Raw genomic sequence first — 21,578 nt, 5'->3', positions numbered from 1 at the left:
ATCTCTCTCTCTCTCTCTCTCTCTCTCTCTCTCTCTCTCGCTCTCTCTCTCTCATATACAAACACACACACACATGCACATACAGACACGTGCGCGCGCGCACACACACACACACGGGGCCTGAGGCAGGGTCACTAAGGAAGAGAGAGTGAACAACGATTATTCGATGGTGATCTCAGTGTTTTCAGTGTTCGAGGTAGAAGAGCTACCTCACAGGGTATGAGGATGTGCGACAGATAAAGAAATGAATCACACTTGACGGAGTTTGAGAGCAGAACAGTGAAAGAGACAGTGTTTTTTTGTTCCTAACTGCTTCAGAGGTTCCCAGTAGGGTTACCAGTCAAGAGAGTGAATTAACTCACATTATTAATCTCCTCATCTGATTAAACCTTGAGAAGGAAGAGTGACAGCCTATTTTTGAACTCACTGATAGAGTTTTATGAAGACAAGTGTTTTTGTCTTTCTTTCAAGTAATGTTACCATGAAAACCTGTGTTCATGAAGATTTGAACTGCAGTTTTCAATACTGTGCTTATTATTTACGTGATTATGGAGGTTTGCACAGTTAAGACTTTCGTGCTACTGCACTGACACAAGCACATATCCAAGGCCAGACTTGCTGCTGGCATCTGGCTCAGACATTCAGCTCAAAGTCAATATAACGACTAATTTCAGTGTCATTAGATTAAACGGAACCTTGATACACCATGGATGGACACAATACAAACACACACACACACACACACACACACACACGATTCAGTGGCCACTCAGCCCCCCTCTTATTTCTTTGAGCTCATTGTTGCTCTGTGTAATTTTCATTTTATCAAGAATATGTGAAGTCGGTGCTCCTTTCATTTTATAATGTGCTTCACTTTGGTGTTTATTTCTGTCCGCCATTGTGTCGTCGTGTCACCTCGCTTGCTCCAATGTTCTGCACCTGCCTTCTGAACCTGCTGCGCTGCCATCAACTAAATCCACAAGCCTTCACTAAACGTGACACTCCACAAAATGGTACTGTGAGTGCAACACATTTAAAGGTTACTTATCATTAAAACTTAAGGCTGCTTATGAAAAATCAATATCTCACATCATTTCTCCGTGTTAAAAAATGTCCAAGGATTTTTAAAATTGTATTATTTCAACTTTGGTTTTAGTAAGATTTAAGGTTCTCCAGCCTATAATTTAGGCTAAAGTTTGGGATTTAGTCCAGCTGTCCTATTCTCATAGTCCTCATGCTGCATAAAACACCCAAGTAAACCACAGCGCCCTTCATTTGTTGATTTCCGGAAAATTAAACTACTACTATGTTTTATACAAAAGTATAGATTAAAGAAAGAGCCTCTCTTCATGGCCCCGATTATCAAGAATATGCACAATTTGCAATTTTATATCCCAAGAATAGACTCACACAATGAAACGGGAGGGTCGTTTCCACCACAATAGCACTGACCACTCCCACATAGGTTTATAAGCTTGGAGTTTCCACACTCTTCACTAGAACTGAAGAAGCCTCTCGGATGAGAGGTGAAACGTCTTCAAGATAAACTTACGTCCAGTTGACCAGATTTCTTTGAGATATTTGCTTTATTTACAGAGTGCAGAGATGAACAGTAAAAGACTAAAAAGGTATTCCACAAATTCAAGATAAACATTTCAATAAGATACCCATCTTTAACCGTCCGGACTGATATAATCAAATTCTCCCACATTTCTGAATGAAGAATCACATTCATCACCCAGAGTTGAGCTGGAGACCTCCAGGCCCCTGGAGGAGTCTTTAGTAATGCAGATGAAATCAGAGTCAAAGCACAGGTGATCTTGATCTTGAGGGTTCCCGGCTTTCTCCGTAAGTTCTGCATTTGCGATGTTCCTGATACCACCGAAGACAGATGGCGTGATCAACTTCTAACAGTTTGAGCGCTAGTGAGGCTGATGATGCTTCCCCTTTTTCCACTCAGACATCTGCATCCGTCCATTTCTCCTGATGTAAACATGTCAGATTCACTTCCCCCCTCTTATAGATGTCATTTTAGCATTTTTACTCATATACTTAACTTCGACTTCATTGAATAATTTCATATTGCGTGCATAAGCATATTGACAGATGACATGTATTCATCTCATTCTGTCCTCTATCTCCGGGATTATGACGTTTTCTTCCAGGTCCTTCTATCTTCAGTTCAGGTCCAGGTCTTGGCTTTAGAGTCTGAGGAGCTTCAAGCAAAGGCTCAAGCTGTGTTTCCACTTGTGGATCTTATATGATCCCCCTTCTGACATGGATTCTGGATTTTTTCTGTAACCTTTACACTGATCAGCCAAAACATTCAAACCACCTGCCAAATAGTGTGTAGGTCCCTTTGTACCACCAGAACGGCTGGTGTGAGGGTGTCCTTCAGCGCCTGGAACCAAGACACTCTGGTTGAACCGGCAGTGGCTTAATACTTAGAACTGCCCTTCAATCAGAACTGAACAACCTCTAGAATAAGGTGAGATACCTTCAGGGTTCAGTTACCAAGTGAAAGTCTCCTTGATTCAATCCTCCTTGGATCAATTTGGTACATGATATACAAACCAACCCACTTGTATCACTAGTGTATATTGATTTGTTTCCAGTACAATTTTGATGGACAGCTTGTGGAAAGAAAAAAAAAAAAAGATGGACAGCACGACGGGGAGGAGACGTCAGGGAAGCTGCTTTGTTAATTTCCTTTGTGTGAATTACAGCATGAAAAATGCAGTTCTGCCTGCTTCACTCAACACTCAAACTCACATACCTTTCAATTGTCACGTGGGAAATACAATCATTGTTTTTTATGGCTATCTTATAAAAAATATTGTGCACCAAGACACATACACACACATAAATGCCCCCCCCCACCAAAATGTATCTTTAACAACATTTATCAAGCATCACAACTTGACTCTTATTTCGTTCCACAAAAATAAATAACATTTTGAAACGGCATCTCCAGTAACATCCTACTTTCATCTCCCACTGGTATTAGACATCACATTTACCAGGATGCAAATAACGTCCATTTGCATAAACTGTGGAACTGTGCAGATGTATGTTTGTAGTGTGGAAAACTGTCTGTAAAACTTCATCTCCTCGATGTGGCTTACGCTTTGGGGGCCTCTGGCTGGGGAGCTTCTGCCTTTGGTGCCTCTGCCTGGGGGGCTTGTGGCTGGGGGGCTTCTGCCTTTGGTTCCTCTGGTTTGGGGGCCTCTACCTTTGGTTCTTCTGGCTTAGGGGCTTCTGCTTTTGGCTCTTGTGGCTTGGGGGGCTCTGGTTGGGCAGCCTCTGCTTTTGGCTCTTCTTGTTTTGGGGCTTCTGCAGCTTGTCCACTGCTGCACAGTTTGCTGGAAGAGAAGATGCACTGACAGCACATCAATCATGAAAGCAGAAATGCAGACATGTGCGATCATGCTTTAACCGTATATACCTTGCCATTTCTGATCCTGGTTTCAAATGGGCACACACTGGGCTCAGTGCTGCGAGTTGGTCTGTCAGTGATTTAATTTCAGCAGTCCAGCCATTTTTCTCCTTACTGGTTTCACCTGTGGGGGTGGCAAAAAAATCAACAGGAGGAATTTTCTTTGATTTACACTCACATCAGAAGAAAATGCTGAAATTTTTTTTTTTCTCTTTTTCAAAATGGTTTTACTCAATTTAAGCGTTTCATGAGTGGTACATAAAATTGAAAGTACTAAGATCAATAATAATAATAATAATAATAATAATAATAATAAAGGTTAGGTCACCAAAATTTGTTCCTGTAAAATTCAGATTGAATATGAAAAGGAATTTCTCATTGATCATCATAATCAAAATTACACCTCCAACAATGGAAGTATAATTGAAAAACTGATGGGAACAGTTCTTACAGCTTTAAGAAACCCAAGTACACACTTCTATGTGTAATTTTATATATATATATATATATATATATATATATATATATATATATATATATATATATATATATATATATACATATATACACACATATATATACACACACACACACACACACACACACACACACACCTCACACACAAGCTAGGTGGGTTCATTCAAAAGTCTGAATCAATATTTTTTGCTCTTTTTGAAAGCTATACCCTCTACTTCTTGTCTAATTGATGCTACAACAAACAGAATACAAGCAATAGCTTATCACAGGAATCCCTCAGGTTTAGAGACTAGAATAGACTTCATTGTCATTGTACATCTAAGCATACAGCGAGATTAGAGAAAGTGTCCTCCACCAAGCGCAAGAACATTACATCTCAAAGTATTACCATATAAGACAAAGACTTTCAAGCTGGCTTTCTGTCACAAAGCCTTTGAGGCAAAAGTTCTCCCTTAATTATGTAAGGAATCCATTCTTGCGTGAGTGAGGTATTGGAACAGCGCTAAAGTCGCCATTGCTGTTATAACTCTCAGCCACTGTTCGCACTGATCTGCCCATTTACTCAAAGTGACTATTCACAATCATACCAGTATCATGTGTGACCATGCAACAAATGTATACATTAGCTCTAAATTGAAATGGATAAGCAAAAGCAGATATTTCCAATGGACCTATTAAGATCGCACTTTGATCCTCCCTCTTCCACATCAGATTGTGTGGTATGAAGTACATGTACTTCTTCCTCTCTTAGTAGTACCAAATGGTGTGTTGGAAATGGTGTGTTAATATTTCTATGTGTACACAGCTCTTACAAGCACGTCTTACCTTTCAAATCATTGAGTTCTTTCTCTGCTGTGGCAGTCTCATCTTTTATTGGTTTCTGAAAGTGAACAAAAGCATCTAGGTAAGACAGGTGTAGTTGTCGATCTGTGTCTGTGGATTCTTATTACAGCCAAACATCCTGCACCTTTAACTTTGATGAAGCAACTCACTCTGACTTGTACAGGACATACGAGAACACTTCTACATAGAAGTTGTTGGTGTGAACACTGTGAAGCACGTCATGGCCTGTCAACAACTCCACAACATCTTTGTCATTTTCTGGGCCCTAAAAGTTTTCTTTCAACGCCATGAAGAACACGGAAGAATCACCTAAATTCTCTGTGAAGAAATTAACACTGAACAAAATGGAAATGATTCTGATTTTCCATGACAGACCACACAGAGCTACGGTTTAACAATTTCTGACTCCTTAGTTACTTAATTTGAAAAATACATTATTTGAGCACCAACCGATGCTTCTTTTATGAAGATGTGGGGACTTGATTGCTTTGTAAAATCCATAAATTTATCTATGACCGCTTTCTAGTAAATGCTGGCTAAGCACAGGGATATTAACAGTTCAAATATTTCTACTGGCTGGGAAAACATACAGTATTGCAGGGGGGAAAAAAAGGAAGCAATGTGCTTGCAGATATGCCTGCAGTCCTCTTGTCACTTAGGGCTCTGAAGACTGCTGATTCATCTCTTCATCAGGTGAAACAGGTTATGAAAGTATGTGTTCTTTGGAATGAACAAAAGAAAATGCTGCTCTTCTCCCACAGATTCATTTACAAGGGATATTTTACTCAAGAAACCAGCAATCAACAGTCAACCAATGCATTTGTAAGGTTACAGTGCTGCGTTTTAATATAATAGCCATCTTAAACGGGAAATTGAAGTTCTTCCTCCAGTTGAGAACATGTAACCCAAACACACACGTATGTCGCCGTGTCCCCATACCTGACTTCCCTGGCAGATATCCGCTTCCCACTTCTTATCAGCTATTTTCGTCTCCAGTTTTTTCATATCTTCCTCCTCGACTTTCTGCTCCGTGTTGGCCTTAAGCAACAGGTTCTCAGACTCGATTTTCTCACCCTGATACTCTCCCAGCACGTCGTGTGTCACCCGCAGCCTCATACTCTCAAACCTGTTGCGTCTTTCCTCTTGGTCCTGCTCATGTTTGCGTGTTTTCAAGATCACCACCAAAGCGACAGACATCGCAATTGTCAGAGGGAGCAGCAGTTGAACCTTCATGTTTCACAGGGGCTGTGCGTCTTTTTACGCGAAATATTTGTCCTTGTGGTGGATGGATTTCTTCCTCTAGATGTACGGCCTTCAGCTCAGCTTCTTTATCTCACATGTGGGGTTGAGAATCAGCGTGTCCTCGGCCCTGACTAAAAGCAGATATTCCCCCCTGCTGCACCTCTCTGCGTTTGCCGAGTTTAAGTCAATCACCCAAGGAGGCTGATCCACCTGCGCGTCTGGATTGATGCGTGTGCGTTTGCTCGCCCTGCTCAGCGGCGGTGTAAACACGCCCTCTTCCTGGTTTCTTAAACCAGACAGGTTGACTCTGCTCCCCATGCTGCTTCCCGCATCTGTATCCTGGTCACCTTGAGCAACCCTGCAGAGTCGGATCCGAGGGAAAATAAAGGGTTTAATTTGACAGACAAACATTTTTAAAGTTTTAAGTTTTAAAATGTATTTGGAGACACATTCTACTTGATAATAGCCCGTTGTCAGTAGAAATGCTGCATGCAAAAGCTATTTGAAATAGAAGTGCAGTGTTAAAGTATTATAAAAAAAAAAACTCGTCATCTAGAATGATATTATTATATATTTTGGATCACTAGATTATCATTGTTCGTGGACTGATGTGGGAATATTGTTGCTGATAGAGGGGTGAGACTACGAAAAAATTCTTAATATTTGGTCGCCACAAGATATAATTTTCCTTTAATAATTTGATTAGTTTGACACAATTCATTCCAGAGTCAAGATTTATTTGGGGTCTGGGGTGGAGTATTTTCTTACAAATGTACTCATTTACATCACGAGATGAGATTTACTGTCAAACATGATTAAAACCAACTAACATAAGAAATGAACTTCGTTGCTTATTGCAGGGTGATATACACCTGCCGAACTGCATCGATCAAAAGTCTTGTACTTTATCCTCTTAAGCATCTGTGACGAACATTAAATGACAGGCAATATTTCGCATGGAATTGTTTCGAAGCCCCAAAGCTGTCTTCCTCGGGGTTGACGTGACGTCACATGATTGGCCAAGCCATCGCACCTGAGGAAGCCAAGCACCTGGATGTCGTCATGAAAAAAAAGATGAGCTTTTCCTAGTTACATGCATTTGCTTCATTCTAGCAGTGCCTGTTCCCAACACAGGTATTGCGTGGGTAAGAGTGCTTGTTTATCCGAGAGAACCGCACTGACAACGAGGAAATAGTTGGCTTGACACGCCCAGCTTGTGAGGCAGGTAGAGCCGGTTACTACTCTACAAGCTGCAGTCCTGCAGAACAAGGGAGCTTGATGACTAGAGAGAGACCCGGAATGATCATCAAGTGATTGGCAGCAGCCGACAAATCTTCTCTGGTCTTCTATAGCAACATGAAGCTGGCGGTGGTTTTATTCGGCCTCAGTGTCGCTGTCATGGGGGTGATGATCTTCCAGACGTTGCAACAGGAGATAAACATGCGTAATTTGAAAACCCGCACGAACGACGACTCGATAGAGGTCAAGAAGAAAGAGGAAGCCATTATCACAATGAAAAAGATTGTCAGGGACCTGAAGACAGCCATTGCGTCCGTCGGTGCCAAGATAGCTGAGCTGAAGAAGAAGAGAGAAGAAGCTGAAGCAACATTGAAGGGGCATGAGAAAAATCTTGAGACGTGTAACACAGTGAAGGCAAGACACACACACACACACACACACACACACACACACACACACACACACGTACTTATATCTTTGTGAGGACTTTCATCGACGTAACACATTCGCTAGCCCCTCACCCGAGACCTGACCATCTCAACTGACTGCCTGACCGTAAACTTAACCTAAAACTGATTCTAACCTCAACCAAGTCTTGGCCTCAACCTTGGTCTTTGAAGACGTGAGGACTGGCTAAATGTCCTCACTCTGTCAGTTCAATATTATTCTAGTCCTCAATATGTAGCAAGTACAAGAACACACATACACTCACCTACAGGGGAATTTCTCACGCACTTGGTGTCATTATACAATTGCTTAAAAATAGTTGACAGATACTGAGTCTTATTTTTCCTCCCTCAAACACTGCCAAACTTTCTCCTCTGTCCTTGCTTTAGGCAGAAATAGTGAAGAATAAGACAGGCATTCAAGAGGCCATAACCAAACTCAAAGGTGAGTGGTGTGACTCTGACTCAGAGAAGTCAACGACTGGTGAATAACACACACATACACTTCTGTTGCCTTTTTTTATTTTTTTTTTAAAGGGATTAAAAAAACATGTTTTGAAGTTGAGTCCTGTTTGCTACTTAGCAGTATTGATGTTGATTGTCAAATTTCTTGCTTGGAACATGTGCCTTGTGGCTTTGGAAAGTTGAGTAAAAGCATCGCTGGTAAGTAAGAAATGGGACTAAACTTTGTAAATCAGAACGATCCCTTTTTAAAGGTGCCTCTGACATCTCTCACTACCAGGTACTTTTTTTTTTTAATTCCTGAAATAATTCAGTTCAAATACGCCGGTGAGAAAGCATATACGGTGCCCTGGAGTCACCATAGAGAGAAATTTAAAGACTATGACCATTATCTGTGATGAGCCCCGCTCATTTTACATTAATTGGTCACTGTCATCTATAGCTATCATTTACTTCCTCATTTCATGGCTACAAGATATGATTTGTTCCATTATTTTCATGCAAATTATATCTTGTGTCCATAAGTTATATTTTCTCTCCCCATGGCCACCAAGATTCCATGGAATGAGATTTGACAAGTGTTTTTATAGAACTCCAAGCAGAAAATATTTGGTTTCTTTCACCAGTCTTCATATTGCTAAAGTCAATATCCTAATATTTGTTTCTCTCTCTTTGTTTCCTCAGCTGGTCATGAGGAGGAGAAAAAGAAAGCTGAAACAGAGATTCAAGGCTTGAAGCAGCAGATTTTGGACAGAGACAAAGCTATTTGTGCTTTTGCTGATCCAGCTATTGAGGAAGCCCGGTAAGAACTGAAACAAGCTCACATCCTCAGAATAAGGTCCTGTCATCAGCCCGACCAGAGTTAAAAAAAAAAAAAAAAAAATCAACAGAAGCCATGGGTGCAATATCAGGACCACATAAGTATTTTTGTCATTTTGGGTTTCTGCAAACTACATTTAACATTTTATTTTTATTTTTCAGGAAACTGTGTGGAATCTCTCAATGAAGTCAATACAGAGACACCGACTGTGAACGTAAACAAAAGCCATCTGTCCAAGGAAACTTTTTGTAATACTACCACCCTTGGGATGGCTCTTGACTCAAGGGATCAAGTCAGAAATACTTAAAAAAAAAAAAAAAGGAAAAAAGGGAATATCTGTATATTTGTGTTCTAGTTACTGGCTTCACAGGTAAATAAACTGAGCTGTTGTGTACTGTAATTCATCAAGAATAGCTTCCTTGATCAAGCTTGGTTGTCATGCCCTCTGATGAAGACCCCAGTATCAGCATGGAGAGAAAGTGATCATCTGTTAAATCTGAGGAGTATTTTTGTGTGTGTGTGTGTGTGTGTGTGTGTGTGTGGCGATTTGTTTAGTTTAAATCTAATTCAGTGGAAAAATGTGTTTCATGAAAACACATCTGTGACTTGAGAATATACTTCAGAACCTATCTGACATGAAAGGATAAACTACAAAAGTTTGTAATTAAAGTAAAAATAATCCATTATTGCATGCGTTGTATCTTGGTGCAGGATTATATCTAACATACTTCAAATTGAACTGGGAATGTGTACAAAGGGTACACACGTGCCATCTTCTATCGAGTTTAAGACCTGCAGCATCACTGCAGTTTTCATATTAAAGAGGAACATTGTATGCATTTGTTTTCCTTTCCACCTTTTTAGTTCAGTATGCAAGCTGCAAGAATCTTGGAGCAGCAAATACGTTGTGCTATTCATAGAAGGGCAGAATAAATGTACAGTGTTAAGAGTTAGTGGCTCAGACAGGGAAGTAGACCATGCATGAACCGCTTTAGCTATATTAAAGCCACATGAACCATAACCAAAGTGAATACATTACGATGGGTGTATCCACACCTTTTTAAAAGGGTCACTGGCTTCTTTAACAGAAATGTTCTTCTGCACGAAGATGTACTTAGACATGGTAGGATTTTCTAAACCTTCAATTTGGTCTTACAAAAAACAAAACCTGATTAATGTCAATCACTCAGGATTGCCAGACTTTGTTTCAAAATGTATGCAATAGATACAAATAGTAACTAGGCTTTTCTTTCTGTCTTTAAGACTAAACTGAGCAACAGAAAAACCTAGGATTTGTAAGAACATTTTATGACTAAGGCCCACTGCACTAAACTAAACAAGGTCAGCAAGAATATAAAGGAAGCAGTGGCAGAGATGCCCACTTTCCCCAGTAAATCACTGTGTCACTTAATATCCCCCTTCTCTTTTTGTTACAGCTGAATTGTCTAACTTTGCTGTGTTGGAGGATTTTTGCAGTTTAACATCAGAAAACTGTGGGAGTGTACAAAGGCTGAAATTTGGCTTAAAATTGAAGCTAGGGACTTTTTGTGTCTAGCAGCTAAACTTGTGCAATGAAGCATATATGCATAATCCAGTGTTTAAGAATTCTTAATGAGGGAGAAGAAGTAGGTGGCAGGGGAGTTTTTCCTCGCCACTGTTGCCAAGCGCTTGGTCACAGGGGGATTGTTGGGCCTCTGTAAATACGTAAACAGTGCGGTGTTGGCCTGCTGTGATATGAGGTCCGCATTGAGTTAACCTCTGTAATGACTTGGTGCTAGATAATAAAAAGTGGTTTGATTACAATGCTCTTTATATTATGGTCACATTTATCTGCAAAAGATGTCAGCTATACCGTAAATGTAATTTTTGTGTGTGTGTGTGTGTGTGTGTGTGTGTGTGTGTGTGTGTTGGGGGGGATATCTGACAAAGACTGCAGACAGGAAACCTACTTTGGACCTACAACTCATGTGCTCCCTTTGTGCAACATGATCATAAAATCTTGTTAGAAAGATTAAAGAGGGGTTTTCTCCTGCTACTGTAGAGTGGTTTTCTTCCTGTCAGTCACACAGGAACTTGTCTCTGTGGACAGCTGTAGTATGTCTCTTCATTATTCTCTGTTCTGTGTGGTTGGCTTCAGTGGTCCGATGAAGAACCAGTTTTGTTTATTTTATTTTATTTTTTTTAATTCCGGCATGTTAAATCTGTAGATTCAGGGCAGAATTTTGAGCTCACCTACAGACTGTGGCAACTTAATATCTCTCACATGTTATGAAAAAATTGAATATTTAACAGAGATACTTCCATCCCAGCAGATGTCAGAACGAATTCTGACATCTGCTGGCTGCATTGTTGAACTGTTGCAAGTCATCTTTTTTGAGTTGAGTCACATTTGTGTTATCAGAGAAATATGTCAATAATATGATACAATTTACATTTGAAAGACCTGCCTTACACTCCTTTATCTCATCATGCCTGGATTATAACAATAGATTTGCTAATTTAATGAAACAAAAATCCATTTCAGCTTACTTATGCTGCCTCGAAGTATGATTTGAATGTAAGCTCTTACTGATGTTATAAAAATCATATCATCTGTATCTTTGACCTTTTAGTACTGTACACCAGTGTCCTGGAAACCCATCTGTCTGACAAACACAACCTCGTACCAACAGCCTCCCTACTCACAGAGGCATAGTGCAGATACCATGGCATGAACAAGAAATTAGCAATAACAGATAAGAAAGAACCTGGTCAAAAAAACAAACAAACACACACACAATCAGGAACAAACTACACTCAGTTCAAATCCAAGTAAACCTATCATGATACTGTAAATAGAGTAGCTCATTCTGTCGGACATGAGCTCGTCATCATTAACATGATGATAATGATTATAATGTGTTAATTTGTTGCACCTTAGTTGTAATTATTTATCAAAAATCAATAACCAAAAGTCTGTTTACTATATTTAAAAAATAATTGCTTCACTACTCCTAATGAAATTTTTTTTTTTTTCAAAATTAATCTTCAAATATGGTTCCGTTTCCCAAAACAAACTAATTCTGACAAAAGCTCATTTTCCGAGTGGGAGGTTGAACAGCTCCTATCCAGCCTCTTCTACTTCTGTAACCAATCACAATACAAACAGTGAGTCACGTGACCTCCGTGACGTCATGGTGGAAACCCTCGTGCCGGAAGTTGACAGGAGCTGATGAAAGTCACCGGTAACCGTTTGTTACAACTGGCGTAGTTTTTAATTACGTGAAGACGAGTATGTGTTAAATACTTCGATGGTGAAATATCAAGTAGTTCCGTGTTAGCTTCAGCGATAGCAAACCTTTAGCGTGCTAGCAAAACTGTGGGCAACCGTCGTTCCAACGTCAGTTATCTAAGGTTAAGGTTACTTCTACTCAGCCGGCTCTCTCGGAGTCTGTTTCTTCATAGTATTTTAAGCATTTGTCGTTATTTTTGAACAGCGTAGAAATGAGCCTCTTTCGAATAGTGAAAGGCCGGTGGGGCCTATGTTCACTCCCTTCTGCCCTCTCTCGATTCATCCACCCATGTACCTGCGCTCCAACCAGGCCCGGCTCTGAAAGGACCATGGTGGTAGGTAGTTGAATGCACGCTACTGTACATTGTTTTGGTGAAAGCACTTGAAATGACAGGTCCTGGGGACTCTCTACCCGTGGTAATGCTGTGACTGTACACTCTCCCCTTCCAAACAATGCTATTAATTTAAAATATTAATGTTAAGACATGTGATGTAGTTGGGCTGTTGTGTGTTTATAAATGTATTCCAGTCTTTGTACTAAAGGGCCGTAGCCACCACACAGGTCAGCCAGTGTGAAAAGCACTGACAGGAGAGGGGTGGATTTATTTTGAAGGCTAGTATGTGTGGTGCTGTTAAACTATACTGATTTGTCTATCTTTTATCCATCCTATTTATATTAATTAAGATGACAAAGTATTTGGAGCAAAACCAAATGTGACACCCTCCAAAATCAGAAGCATCTGAAACAGGTGCCAGTACTTACACTATGCTCTGCTCGCCTGACTCCAGGCAGGAGATCGGAGCGTTGGCGCTGACCCACATACTAACCCTTTCCATAGCTGGTGCCTGACCATGAACCCGCTGTAGCATCAGACATGTCATTAATCCATAACAGTTCATTTAAATGCAAAAAAAAAAAAAAAAAAGAATATAATAGAACACTGGGCTGCACGGTGGTGCAGTGGTTAGCACTGTGGCCTCACAGCAAGAAGGTTGCGGGTTCGAGTCCCGGCTCAGGCACGGGATCTTTCTGTGAGGAGTCTGCATGTTCTCCCCGTGTCTGCGTGGGTTCTCTCCGGGTACTCCGGCTTCCTCCCACAGTCCAAAAACATGCAATTGGGGACTAGGCTGATTGAATACTCTAAATTGACCGCAGGTATGAATGTGAGTGTGAATGGTTGTTCGTCTCTCTATGTTGGCCCTGCGATGGACTGGCGACCTGTCCAGGGTGTACCCCGCCTCTCGCCCGTTGACGCTGGGATAGGCTCCAGCCCCCCCGCGACCCTTAATGTGTAGGAATAAGCGGAAGATGACGATGGATGGATAATAGAACACTACAAGGTTGTGTGAGTTTGAGGGGGCAAGATGCTACACCGCCTACCCACTGCCATTCATTATGCTAAGCTAACTAGTGATCAATCAGTCTCTGTGGGTATCAGCTCCCCTGCTGCACACGTGGTTGTGAGACTGATATATTTTCTAGCTGTGGAGAAGATGTCAAACAAGCATATTTCCTAAAAAGTTGGTGTGTTCCTTTTAAATAAGATAATTTTACATATACCAATTTTCTACATGATATCCCAATGCTAACCTTGCAGACTAAAGTTGTAATGCACCATCCTGCTCCTCAGACGCTGCCCTCCTTCTTCAAGCCTCGAGATTTCAGCCTGCCAAACTCCTCCTGGGGCTCAGAAATGATGCGACTGTATGAGCACTACAACAGCCAGTGTGAGGTGGAGACTGACACAGGGGAGAAACAGCGAGGACCATGGAGGAGAGTGCCGAGTTACAATCGCTCCCTCAAGTACGCTACAGGTATAAAGTACTGGGTTTGGATCCTGGGGTACTTTTAGTGTCTGGCTGAGGTTTTCTGTGGGACCTCCAGTGTGTCATTCTGATCATGATATTGAAAATAATATAATATCTAATAATATTAAAAATATAATACAAAAAGAAATGGAGCGTGAGACTCAGCTGTCAATTAAGGTGTAAAGCATTCTTCAGTTATATTGTCATCTGGCCTGAGTGGTTGTCCCGGTGGATTCATCAATAGAGGTTGAATGGGCTTATTATAATATTTTATAGATTCACTTAGAAGCCAAGAATTCAAGAAACAAAGCAAGTCGGACTTCTTCCCAGTTGGGGGTTGGACTCTGCCAAGGCTGTCCTGTGTCACTGGTTCTGTTCATAACTTTTATGGACAGAATTTCCAGCTGGAGCTGGCTGGTGGAGGGTGTTGAGTTGGGTGGCAGGAGGATGTCGTCTCTGCTTTTTTTTTTGGATGCTGTGGTTCTCTTCGCTTCATCAAACAATGACCTCCAGCTCCTGCGGGGGCAGATGGCAGCCGAATGTGAAGTGGTTGGGATGAGAATCAGCACCTCCAAGTCTGAGGCCGTGGTCCTCACCCAGAAAAGGGTGGCCCACTCCAGGTGGGGGGGTTCTGCGCTCAGGTGAAGGAGTTTAATAATCTTTGGATCTTGCTCACGAGTGAGGGTGGGATGGAGCAGGAGATTGACAGACGGAATCGGGCAGCATCTGCACTGATTAGGCGCTAAACCAGTCCGTTGTGGTGAAGAGGGAACTCTCGATTTACCGGTCAATCTACGTTCCAACCCTCACCTATGGTCATGAGCCCTGGGTAATGACTAGGGCTGTAGCGTAACACTAATCTCGCGACACGATACGATACACAATATTTTGCTCATGATATGATATGGATCACTATTTTCAGCTCACAATGCGATTCGATACACTTTCATCCTTTTATGAAAGATTTTAAAGGGACAAAGTGTTTTGGTGACATCTTGTGAGTGTTCCATTAACTTGGATTGAATTAAGTGAACTGAAAGCATCAATTACACAACATACGGCTCTGACTGGCAGCTTGCTAATACTGGACAAAATGAATCAAAAGATGTGGTGAGAAAATTAGTTTCATTTATTGAAACTGAGTGCAAATTGTAGCTCGCAAGCTTTTGAAAAGTAAAGTGAACTATGGAGAGTTGAAGTGCAGCAAGTGGCCTTCTTTGGCTGCTTTTTTAGCTTGATACTGAACATAGGAGGTAGCTACTAGCCAGTCTAGCCACCAGGTGAACTAAAAAATAAACCATGGCAGCCAATAATTCAATTCACAGGTGACTATAGCATAGCGGGGCTCCATCGCGCTCACCATGCGCCTAAAGCCGGTGTTTTCCACCACCGAATTGGGTCTCAAATCCTGACAAATAAAGTAGGCAATGGACTCCATAATTTTCTGCGACCTTGGTGAGGAAGATGGGAACTTGTGGCAACCAGCTCCTCAGAGTTACTGAGATGGAGAACATAAGGAAGAGCAAGTGGCCCACATTCAACGGACAGGCAGATGAAGAATAATACAGACACGTATATTAGTGGTTATTTAAACATCTATGTTGAGGTAGGACATGTTATGTGTATGACTGTGCTTCTGTGCTGTGAGTTTTAGTTTGTTGTAGTTACCCCTGGGATCCCACCAGGGGTCACTGTCAAGTTTGTCTTCCGCTTGATGATCGAAAAATAAAAGACGGTTCTCCGGAGTGTTGGAGTGGGAATGATTAGTACATCAATGTTTTCTTGGAGCTGCGCTCTATCACTGATGCGCACCGCTCCCACATTCTCAGCGCACAAGAAAATCCATGCAGCGTACAGACTCAGTGAATGGCAGGTGTCCAGCCAATGATAGGATGCGGTTCACTTAGGCTACACAGCCAATCATAGCATTGACAGTGCTTGCATATGAGCCCTGCCCATACTCGCCATGGCACCGTGCAAGTTAACGAGGTAACAACAGTACTGCAGAGATAAGAGACGGTGATGGTAGTCCAGCGGTTGAGTTGTACACTAATAGAAATTGCTGCTGTAATTTGATTCTTTTAATGAGCCATGCACCTTGCTGTGCTCCCAGGTGTTGAACAGATGTGTGGCTACATTGTGCACAACTGATGTTGCTCACATTGCTCCTCAGTGTGCTCAGGGAGCTTGTGTGTACGTCCAGACACATGAAAAATTAGAGGGAGCAATGCTCGCTGCCTTAATCTCTCAACTCTAACTGGATTAGAAAGGCATCGGTGTCTGGGTAACTAGAAATGCTCTGCAGCGACACTAACGACCGGCAGAACTAATTGCTCTTTGGGATTTGAATAGGGCTTAATGTATCGATACTCACGACTGAAAAATCGATACTCTCTGGAGAAACAAAATATCGATATACCTTTTATATATCATAGAATCGATAAAATTGCTCAGCCCTAGTAATGACCAAAACAAAGAGATTTTGAATACAAGCGGCCGAAATGAGTTTCCTCTGCAGGGTGGCTGGGCTCTCCCTGAGAGATAGGATGAGAAGCTCAGTCACTCAGGAGTGACTCAGAGTAGAGCCACTGCTGGGTGTTGACCCAGGAGAGGCCTGGGTGTTGACCCAGGACACGCTGGAGGGACTATACTGTATCTATTGGCTGGCCTGAGAATGCTTCGGAATTCCCCCGGAAAAGCTGGTGGAAGTGGCTGGGGAGAGGGCTGTCTGGGTTTTCTTGCTGAGGCTACTTCCCTGCGACCCGACCCGGATAAGCGTCCCATAACAACTTCAAGTATTGCAAAGATTGGCTCTTTAAACAGCCAATCATAATCCTTGATATTAGAGTGCATTTATATACTAGCTTTTGTTGTGTAATATGAAGATGATTACTTCTGTTCTCTGCAGACTTAAGTGTTTAAATTGAAAGTCAGGTGGATTAGATCCATAAATTCATCCTTTTTAAAAAAAAAACTAGTTTATTAAATCAACTGAAAAAAACTAACCAAAAAAAACATTTTAAGTTGTTCCATTTTTTTCACTTAACTTTACTTTGTGTGTGTGTGTGTGTGTGTGTGTGTGTGTGTGTGTGTGTGTGTGTCTCTCTCTCTCTCTCTCACACTCTTAGGTGGAGTGTATCTTAGTAAGATTATTCAGTCAAAAGCTCGTCTTTTTACTCGGAGCATCAAAACTGCGGGAGCAGCATTTGAGTATGTTGCGTTTGTCAACAAAGAAGAGCAAAGGTCCGTCTGCATTTTCCAGGCTGGACATCTACTAGAGGGGCCGCCAGGGTGAGACCACTGTTGATGTTGTACTGTAATTTAATATATTGAATTTTTCACATTTTGCTTTTCTGGTCATTGAATCTTTGTCTTTGCGTCTATAGCCAATTATGATTGTCTTTTTAAAATATCAGTATTGCGGTGATCAGACATCAACTTCATAGCCTTCTCCTTATGTGATTTCACTCGTGTTTTTCACAGTAATCACCCACAATCATTCATCATCTCTGATCACAATCCAGAGGATGACCCACATGGTGTAAAAGCAACCTATGAGAACTCTTCTAGTTTTTTCTGGAGGAGGAAAAACCTTGCAACGTTTTTGTGTATTTCCAGATATGTCCATGGAGGGGCAATAGCCACCATGATTGACAGTGTCACAGGGATTCATGCAACTTACCTCTCTGGACCTGTGATGACTGCCAACCTCACCATCAACTACCGCAGGTAACAGCGTGTTTCTGTATAAATAAAAACTTTTGCACTTCAGCAGAATGATTATTCTGCTCAGATTACTGCTGCTGAACAGAAAGTACAAATACTCTGGTTTACTTTGTGTACTCACTCAAGAATTGCTGGACATTTGTTCGGGACTATTTGCGTTAAACATTTAATGACGAAGATACTATAATACAATGATGATCACGCTAGGAGCCACACAGTAACTCCAACTGAACCCTAGATTATACTCTGAGACAGACATGGACAACTGGGGACCCCTTAAATGTGTTGCACCTTAATTTATACATTCTGAAATCAGAAAAAGCTTCATTGCCAAGTACGATTTTACACATAGGAGGAATTTGTTGTGGTACTGTTGGTGCATGCAATTTAATAAACTATTAAAAAGCACAAAAAATAAATAAAAATATAACTATACATACTCAATCTGTTTTTTGGGAGTCTGGAGTCTTCGTTCAGCAGGTGTGCTCAGCAGATCGGCCTTTACCAGGAACGGCTGTAATGATTGTGGTTTGTTGTGGTTGTTTTTGCACACTCAAGCCAATTGATGCTAACAGAGGATTATGTGAAAAGAAAAAAGAAAGAAACCCAGGACTGCTGATCACCAGGAGTTGAATAGTTTAAACAACAGCTTGCTGGCAGAAATCCCCGTCAGGCTGTTCCTCTGAAGACTTACATGCTTCTATGACTGTATAAATCTGCAGTTGGTGCACACACAAGACCGCATGGTAACAACAAATTGTGATGGGACGTTCACACAGACCCTCCTTGCACAGCTTCTGATGAAGACAATTACGGGGACACTTACACTCCTGCAGGTGGAACATTAAACTGAAATCCAACAAACTGTCTTTTTCTTCTCCAAAGCCCCATCCCACTGGGAAGCACAGTGCTGCTGGAGACATTGCTGGATAAGAAGGAAGGCAGAAAAACATTTATCTCATGTAAAGTGACCGGCACTGATGGCTCAAAGCTACACACAGAAGCAACAGGTAACGCAAACTGGTGCACAGGCACATTTCTCTGCTCATCTTCCTTCTCTTGACCATTGTTTTCTTTTCCGTAGCGCTGTTCCTGTCCATTGGCGTCGGCCACCTACTGGGGGTTTGAAACACACACAAACTAGTCCAGCATCTTCTCAAAGTCTGGCATCTGCAAGTTCAAGCTAAAAGGGGTGTTATGGCATATGTGAGCTACCTTAAGTTTGAGGGATTCTTTTTATACTCTGAACTATTTTTTTTAGTTCATCTACCAAATTATTTTAGAGCTTAACAGCTCTAAATAGAACACAATTTTATGATATCCTAATATTCTTGCTAGCCAGTGAGTTGCAACTAACAAAAGGCCATATTCATTACTTCAACTTGACTACCTCAGTTTAGTTTTACTAACAACCTGCATATCTAAACAATATTTATTGAAAGGTTATTTATTGAAACTTCTTGAGTATTGCTGGCCGTTTGTAAAAGGGGAGATTATTACTCAGATGTACTGTACATAAATGTTGCAGATGTGTGCTACAGAAAAGCCCTCTCTAAGAGTATTGTGTAACATATGCGTACCATACCTTTATTGGAATGTCAACCAGTGAAATTGTTTGCAACAGGGAATTACATTCATGGTTGTGTGTGTGTGTGTGTGTGTGTGTGTGTGTGTGTGTGTGTGTGTGTGTGTGTGTGCGCGTGTGCGCGTGCATATACACACACAGTGGCTTGCAAAATTATTCATACCCCTAACTTTTCCACATTTTGTCATGTTCAGACAACTGAAGTGTGGTGTGCAAAAGTATTCATCCCCCTTTTCTCTGAGTGCAACCAGTTGCCTTCAGAAGTTGCCTGATGATTCCTGAATGATGGAATCTTGACCTAATGACTGACTAGAGGTCACCTGTGTGTAATCTAAACTCAGTACAAACACAGGGAGTCTGTGACAGCCTCAGAGGTTTGTTCAGAGAACATTGGGGAGCTTCAAGCATCACAAAGTCCAAGGAACAGACCAGACAGGTCAGGGACAAAGTTGTGAAGAAGTTTAACGCAGGGTTAGGGTATAAAAAGATTTTCTCAAGTTTTGAACATCTCATGGAGCACTGTTCAATCCATCACCTGGAGGTGGAAAGAGTATGGCACAGCTGCAAACCTACCAAGACACAGACGTCCACCTAAACTTACAGGCCGATCAAGGAGAGAACCGATCAGAGATGCAGCCAAGGGGCCCATGGTGACTCTGTAGAGATCCACAGCTCAGCTGGAGGAATCTGTCCACAGGACAACTATTGGTTGTGCACTGCACGAATCTGGCCTTTATGGAAGAGTGGCAAGAAAAAAGGCATTGTTAAAAGAAAACCATAAAAAGTCCCGTTTGCCAGAAGCCATGTGGGGGGCACCACATACATGTGGAAGAAGATGCTCTGGTCAGAAAGTATGGACTCGGGGGCGATGAATACTTTTGCACACTGCACTTTTCAGTTTTTTTAATTTGTGAAAAGAATTTAAAATCATACATAATTTTCTTTCTACTTCACAATTGTGTGCTGCTTTCTGTTTGTCTTTCAGATAAAATTCCAATAAAATATATTTGTTTGTGGTTGTAACTTGACAAAATTTGGAAAATTACAAGGAGTATGAATACTTTGGCTTGCGTGTGTGTGTGTGTGTGTGTGTGTGTGTGTGTGTGTGTGTGTGTGTTATTTCTTGATTTTTGTCTGGGTTTGGATGTGTTCTTGTGAGGATGAGACAGATTAACAGTTTAAAGATTTTAAACAAATAGTAATCACAATTAGAAAAATGCTCCTCCTCTAACTCATAAAATGAATGTACTCCCTGGAATGTAATATGAAAGCTAAATGATGAAAAAAGTTGCACTACTCCTTAATTATCAAGATTTTTTTTTTTAAATTTATCTTTGTGTGACAGATACAAGTAGGCCGTATAAGATGAAATCTCAAGAGATTTTGAAAAACTAAAGGCCCCTTCAAGGTATGAATTTGGGTTATTCTTTTAATAAACAATGATCTAAAAAAAATTGATAGCTAATTTGAAAATCAATTAATCATCAGTCTTTTTTTTAAAGCCAGAATGTTAAATATATATTCGGTTCAGACTCCAAAATATCAGGATTTGATGCCTTTTTTTTGGCCTTTTTAAAAAAAAACAAAACATTTTCTTGATGTTTTATGGTCCAAACATACAAACAGTCAGCTAATCTTGACAATTCAACTGCGTTTTTTATATAATCTTGCTGGTGGAACAGTCTCAATCAAAAATACATCTTGGATGAAGACATTAAGTTTTTATTGACAAATACTTTCATTTCAATATTTTCGTCAGTTTGACATAAAAAACTCGTAAGTACTTTGCTTAAGTATAAAGGAAACACCTGGTCTTGACTGTAAACTCTGGACCCTCCATATACATATATGTATATATATATATATATATGTGTATATATGTATATGTATATATATATGTATATATATATATGTGTGTATATATATATGTGTGTATATATATATGTGTATATGTATGTATGTATATATATGTATGTATATATGTATGTATGTATGTATATATGTATATATATGTATGTATATATATGTATGTATATATATATGTATGTATGTATATATATGTATGTATATATATGTATGTATATATATGTATATATATGTATGTATATATATGTATATATGTATGTATATATATATGTATATATATGTATGTATATATATGTGTATATATATGTATGTATATATATGTATATATATGTATGTATATATATGTATATATATAT

At 40.5% G+C, this 21,578-nt stretch overlaps 3 protein-coding genes across 3 annotated transcripts; 2 read left to right on the top strand and 1 right to left on the bottom strand.

The window, feature by feature from the left end:
• Positions 1-1,576: 1,576 nt before the first annotated feature.
• Positions 1,577-6,248, bottom strand: LOC147253340 (uncharacterized). The gene is made up of 4 exons (XM_086217207.1): positions 5,696-6,248; positions 4,739-4,793; positions 3,446-3,560; positions 1,577-3,362 (listed from the first exon to the last, which is right to left on the bottom strand). Exons 1-4 carry the CDS (start codon positions 5,987-5,989, stop codon positions 3,122-3,124), a joined length of 705 nt encoding a protein of 234 aa, XP_086073333.1. The 5' UTR covers positions 5,990-6,248; the 3' UTR covers positions 1,577-3,121.
• A 791-nt stretch (positions 6,249-7,039) lies between these two features.
• LOC147253339 (uncharacterized) lies at positions 7,040-9,599 on the top strand. Its single transcript, XM_086218472.1, has 4 exons — positions 7,040-7,651; positions 8,074-8,128; positions 8,830-8,947; positions 9,127-9,599. Exons 1-4 carry the CDS (start codon positions 7,355-7,357, stop codon positions 9,149-9,151), a joined length of 495 nt encoding a protein of 164 aa, XP_086074598.1. The 5' UTR covers positions 7,040-7,354; the 3' UTR covers positions 9,152-9,599.
• A 2,550-nt stretch (positions 9,600-12,149) lies between these two features.
• On the top strand, positions 12,150-21,183 carry them4 (thioesterase superfamily member 4). Its single transcript, XM_086217205.1, has 7 exons — positions 12,150-12,189; positions 12,547-12,571; positions 13,868-14,051; positions 17,174-17,336; positions 17,664-17,774; positions 18,657-18,781; positions 18,856-21,183. Exons 2-7 carry the CDS (start codon positions 12,566-12,568, stop codon positions 18,897-18,899), a joined length of 633 nt encoding a protein of 210 aa, XP_086073331.1. The 5' UTR covers positions 12,150-12,189; positions 12,547-12,565; the 3' UTR covers positions 18,900-21,183.
• Positions 21,184-21,578: the final 395 nt, after the last annotated feature.

Source organism: Aulostomus chinensis, chromosome 11, assembly GCF_037954235.1.
Source record: "Aulostomus chinensis isolate RoL2024-O1b breed Wild chromosome 11, RoL_Achi_v1.0, whole genome shotgun sequence".
Taxonomy (NCBI): domain Eukaryota; kingdom Metazoa; phylum Chordata; class Actinopteri; order Syngnathiformes; family Aulostomidae; genus Aulostomus; species Aulostomus chinensis.
This window is presented reverse-complemented; position numbering and strand designations above follow the sequence as displayed.

Excerpts from the sequence above, each read along its gene's own strand:
- them4 (XM_086217205.1), top strand. Across the intron at positions 17,337-17,663 it reads CTACTAGAGGGGCCGCCAGG|ATATGTCCATGGAGGGGCAA; the intron begins GTGAGACCACTG and ends GTGTATTTCCAG. Across the intron at positions 18,782-18,855 it reads GCTACACACAGAAGCAACAG|CGCTGTTCCTGTCCATTGGC; the intron begins GTAACGCAAACT and ends TCTTTTCCGTAG.
- LOC147253339 (XM_086218472.1), top strand. The coding sequence starts at position 7,355 with ATGAAGCTGGCGGTGGTTTTATTCGGCCTCAGTGTCGCTGTCATGGGG. Across the intron at positions 7,652-8,073 it reads AGACGTGTAACACAGTGAAG|GCAGAAATAGTGAAGAATAA; the intron begins GCAAGACACACA and ends TCCTTGCTTTAG. Across the intron at positions 8,129-8,829 it reads GGCCATAACCAAACTCAAAG|CTGGTCATGAGGAGGAGAAA; the intron begins GTGAGTGGTGTG and ends TTGTTTCCTCAG.
- LOC147253340 (XM_086217207.1), bottom strand. The coding sequence starts at position 5,989 with ATGAAGGTTCAACTGCTGCTCCCTCTGACAATTGCGATGTCTGTCGCT. Across the intron at positions 4,794-5,695 it reads ATATCTGCCAGGGAAGTCAG|AAACCAATAAAAGATGAGAC; the intron begins GTATGGGGACAC and ends GTTCACTTTCAG. Across the intron at positions 3,363-3,445 it reads CCAGGATCAGAAATGGCAAG|CAAACTGTGCAGCAGTGGAC; the intron begins GTATATACGGTT and ends CTTCTCTTCCAG.